The sequence below is a fragment of the Colossoma macropomum genome, unplaced genomic scaffold, assembly GCF_904425465.1.
Source record: "Colossoma macropomum unplaced genomic scaffold, Colossoma_macropomum, whole genome shotgun sequence".
In the NCBI taxonomy this organism is placed as follows: Eukaryota; Metazoa; Chordata; class Actinopteri; order Characiformes; family Serrasalmidae; genus Colossoma; species Colossoma macropomum.
Window position 1 is genome coordinate 41,839,373 of NW_023494805.1, and position 5,103 is coordinate 41,844,475.

Below are 5,103 nucleotides of genomic sequence, written 5' to 3' on the forward strand. Positions count from 1 at the left end.
AACATGTTAACACAGAAAACATTTTCGTATTGGGTTAACTAATTAATAAGTAATATAAGACGTAAACCGCAAAGTATTCTGGGCAACTCCATGCCCAGCATGACAATTTTTTAATTATTTGACTTGTTCATTCAAGCTTAAGGAGTTTGTAGCACTGTCTAAAAAATATTATTAGAGCATTACATTAAAATCTAACTGGTCTGATTAGATCTTTGAATGATGGATCTACTGTCAAAGGTTTTAAAACAAATCGGTGGGTAAACATGGGTTTGTGGGTTTGTATTCATTAAATGTGAAAGACAGTAAACTAAACTTATGATTTGGGACATGGTTTACATACAATATATTATATATATATACGCAAGGATAACTGTATCATCCCATTTAGTAATCAGCCATTTTGTAAAGTGTTTAAGCTCTGTGAAGCTCTCTACCAACTACAAGACCTAAAGTCACAAAGTTGACAGTAAAAGTCAAACAATTAAAAAGGAGAATTTTGTACAGGTCTTTTAAAAGCACATGAATTGATTCATTCATTTAAAGTTTAAAACAAAGAGAAGATACAGTCTTTGCACATCAATTTCTAGAGTAACGTAATTTCCATTTTCTACTTAAAGAACTCTGAAGCTCTGAACCCATTTCACCTCCTCTAAATATATATTATTTTTTAATAATATACAAAAAAAATTAACAAGCTGTTGCAAAGCTTTTTAGATGCATTCTTTCATTATACCGCACTTATCTTCGGCTTTATTTCATCTTATGATACCTTACATGGCAGCATGATGCAACTGTATGTGGTTGAAATCAAAGATGCTGTACTACAATTGCTTTCAAAGTAACTTCTTGAAAAGAAAAAGAAGACTTTTGGGAAACGGTTACAGCTGACAAGTTTTGTTTATGCAAATTTAGAGTCTAAACACACTTAATAACCTTGCAATGCCATATTATGTGGGTAATGGTAGAAACACTCAGTTTGAAAGCTTATAACAGAAAAAAATATATAAAATTTTTTTTTTAAAAAACGCAGCATGTGTTTCTCTGTAAATGAAACTGCTTTTCTTGGCCTACAGATCTTGACGCAACAACTGATTCATTCTTCAACTGTGGACGAATCTGAGCATCAGGACCCGAGCAACAGAAACATGCAGTGGAAGTGGAGGCACTGCTGTACAAGCATAGCTGGATTTCTAGTTTTGCTCTTGTGTGTGGGAGTGTTCCTCATCGTCAGCGAACACAGCCTGCTGGCAGGAAAGAAGAGCCACCAGGAGTACGGTGTAACTCACATACCACCAAGGTCTGAGGGAAACCTCAGCTCCATTCTGGAAGACTCCTCCCAGCAAGGGCTGAAGAACTCTGTGGAATCTAATGCCAGTTTAAGCAAGGAGGTAAGAGCAGGTAATATCCCTACGATAGAACCCTACAACTACATTATCAATGAAGAAGACAAGTGTCAGGAAAAGAATCCTTTCTTAGTGTTACTGATTACCGTTGAGCCCCAGAATGTTCAAGCCAGGGATGCCATTAGGCAGACGTGGGGGAATGAAAGCGTGGCTGAGGGCTTGGGATTTGTGCGGCTCTTCCTTTTCGGCATGACAGAAGGACTTACCAGCCAACTGCAGCGCTCCATAGAGGCAGAGTCTCAACAGCATCATGACATTATCCAGCAAAAGTACATAGACACATATTACAACCTTACCATCAAAACACTGATGGGAATGCATTGGATAGCAACGTACTGCCCTGGGGCCAGTTATGTCACGAAGACAGACAGCGACATGTTTGTCAATACAGAATACCTCATCCAAAAACTTCTCAATCCAAACCTTCCGCAAAAACGAAAGTATTTCACTGGGTATCTCCTGCGTGGTGAGCCCCCACATAGAAACAAAGACAGTAAGTGGTACATGTCGCCGGAGCTGTACCCCGACCACGTGTACCCTACTTTTTGCTCAGGAACTGGATATGTCATCTCAGGCGACCTGGCAGAGCTGATCTACAGGACTTCTCTGAGCACACGAAGGCTGCATCTTGAGGATGTTTACGTAGCGATCTGCTTGGCAAAACTGAGGATAGAACCAGTTCCTCCGCCCAACAAATCCCTATTCAATGTCAACCGGGTCCCATACTCCAGCTGCAAGTACAGCAATCTGATAACCTCTCACGGGCTCCTTCCTGCTGAGATAATAAAGTACTGGCAGGACCTACAGAGCAACAAGCACAATGCCTGCGACAATACAGAGTAAATCGACAAAGTTCGCAGGCTTTGCCAAAGACAACAGGCCTGCATCGTAAGCACAGCCCTACCGATATATATCAGGTGGCTGATAATATTGGTCAATATTGACAACCCAGGGTTTTATTGGTATCAACGAAAGCATCACTGATAAAAGGCTGATAATTACCAACTTTTTTGGTTCAGAATTCAAAATTGTGATCTCCAAAAAAATATAGTTATGACAACAAAAACGTAAACACAAAACTCATCTATAGCACAAAAAACATGTTAACACAGAAAACATTTTCATATTGGGTTGACTAATAAATAAGGAATATAAGACGTAAACCGCAAAAAGTGTTCTGGGTAACTCCATGGCCAGCATGACAATATTTATATTATTTGACTTGTTTATTCGAGCTTAAGAAGTTTGAAGCACTGTCTAAAAAAATTACTGGAGCATTACATTAAAATCCAACTGGTCTGATTAGATCTTTGAATGATGGATCTACCGTCAAAGGTTTTAAAACAAATCGGTGGGTAAACATGGGTTTGTGGGTTTGTATTCATTAAATGTGAAAGATAGTAAACTAAACTTATGATTTTGGGACATGGTTTACATACAATATATTATACATATGCAAAAATAACTGTTCACTGAATCAAACCAATCAGTAATTAGCCATTTGGTAAAGTGTTTAAGCTCTGTGAACTTTGCATTTGTTGCAACATCTTGTTTGGTCTTTCCTGCATTTCTGAGCTGTGTTTTTTTTTCTGTTCTGGTCTTCAACTTTGTTTTGCCTGGCCTGGACTACTATTGTTTAGTACTAGTACTATTGTTTACTATTGTTTTGCACCATTGGCATCCCAATGACTTGTGTTTTGGCTGCTTTGGCTTAATAAACTTGCACCTGGCTCCAACTGCCTGTGTGAGATCTTTCTTGACACACACACACACACACACACACATACACACACACACACACACACACACACAAACATTGGTGTGCGTGCTGGCAAACATTATTGTGAACCCCAATTTCCCAACATATTTACAAGCAATGTATTAGTCTTCTCTCGTTCTCTCTTAGTTCTTTTCCCAAAACACTCGAAATAAATCTGAGGTGTTTTATTGTCCTTTATCAGCTACAACCTGTTAGTCATTCCAGTGTAATTTAATTAAACTATTTTGGTAATGATCATAATTTTACCCAAAATAATTTCATATTATCTTAAAATACCACACTTACTCTGTTAATACCTAGAACTTTCTTGGTATTTCAGTGTAACTCAGTATTTAAACTGTTTTGGAATTTACCATCATGTTACCCAAAATAATTACCCGGTACTTTGGAATTGTACTGCGTCACCAACATAGAAATAAGCAGACGCACAGGCATCAACAACACTGTAGATGAGGTGAAACAGAGACGCTGGGCCACATCCTACGGATGAGCAAGACCAGGCACCCACATGCTGCACTCAGATGGGCACCACCAGGGAAGAAGAAGAGAGGCAGGCCACTGGGCACATGACGGAGAACGGTGGAGAAGGAGATGGCAGTGAAAGGCAAGACCTGGGAAGAGATCCACCGGCTCGCCCAAGGCCACAACGGCTGGAGAAGATATACTGGCGCCTTATGCTCCAGCCAGAGCGAAAAGGATTAACTAACTAACTTTGGAATGGTACCTCACACCTACCTGGTTAATACCCCAGACAGTGAAAGAAGACATTATCAAAAGAGTTATTCAAGCACTGTATCATACCATTATAGTCTGCTTTACTACAATTTATGGATGTTCGTCTTAAAATCATGGAAAACAGAGAGTCCTATTGAATGAGCTGTTTTATGAGCTGAACACAGAGGCCTTCAAAAGAATCTGGAAACTACTTCATTCTTGTTTTCACTTGTTTCTAAGTGCAGACTGTGAGATTTATAACAACACTTGGTTCGCACTGACGCAATACAGTGCTGCCACCAGTAGGACAAACACTGGAACTGCAGAGACGCTTCCTGCATCTTCTGTTTCCTCTTTTCAGTGCGTACACTGAGCTGCAGCTCTCTACTCACTAATACAGGATCACTGGTACTAGGAAATGAAATTCATCATCAGTCCTATCATTGAACTGGATACTGGATCATCTTTGTGAAGTTGCCTCCGCTGGCTGTTCACTCTAATACAGGGATATCCAATCTTATCCGCAAAGGGCCGCTGTGGCTGAAGGGTTTTATTCCAACAGAGCAGGAGATCACACGATCATTTGTTTGATGACTGAGCCACTGATTAAACTAGTGGAATCAGGTGAACTCCTGCTGGTTTGTAATAAAACCTGCAGCCACAGCGGCCCTTTGCGGATAAGACTGGACACCCCTGCTCTAAGAGGAATGAAGTCTGACTGAGAACTTCTGAACAAAGGCAAGCACACTTAAGGCAGCTCCAAAATGAGCTCATTAAATTTACACCGCCTAAAGATGTTACTGATCCTTCAATCCTGAGGCAAAAAAATCTAGTATAGCATATTGAGTACTGTTATTTGTTACTTGTTGCCTGGTGTACTTGTCTTGTATGTGCAATACCTCCCTCTCCTACTGCCCCCAGTGTACCTTTATTCCTATTTATAATTATATACGTAGGGACATACTGTTGTAGTATAAGAATTTCACTGTATTAATTGAAATCCCTGTATTCTGATGAGACATATTACATTAAACCAGAGGAGAACCGTCATGGCCATCTACGCCCTCAAAGAGGGCCTAAGATATTCTAAAAATATTTTAAAATTGAGCAGTTCTAGTTTTCTCTATGATAGTATGATCGTATTTTGACAATCAACATCTAAACAAATACAAATCGAAGCAAATAACTTCTTCATACCTGTCTATT

General features: G+C 39.5%; 1 protein-coding gene across 1 annotated transcript; it reads left to right on the forward strand.

Moving 5' to 3' along the window:
* The first annotated feature begins 1,031 nt into the window (after window positions 1-1,031).
* Window positions 1,032-2,274, forward strand: LOC118825436 (beta-1,3-galactosyltransferase 2-like). Its single transcript, XM_036596024.1, has one exon. The coding sequence runs from the start codon at window positions 1,032-1,034 to the stop codon at window positions 2,244-2,246; it is 1,215 nt and encodes a 404-aa protein (XP_036451917.1). The 3' UTR covers window positions 2,247-2,274.
* Window positions 2,275-5,103: the final 2,829 nt, after the last annotated feature.

What these genes read in the sequence shown, in the direction of transcription:
- LOC118825436 (XM_036596024.1), top strand. Translation starts at nt 1,032, where the DNA reads ATGTGTTTCTCTGTAAATGAAACTGCTTTTCTTGGCCTACAGATCTTG.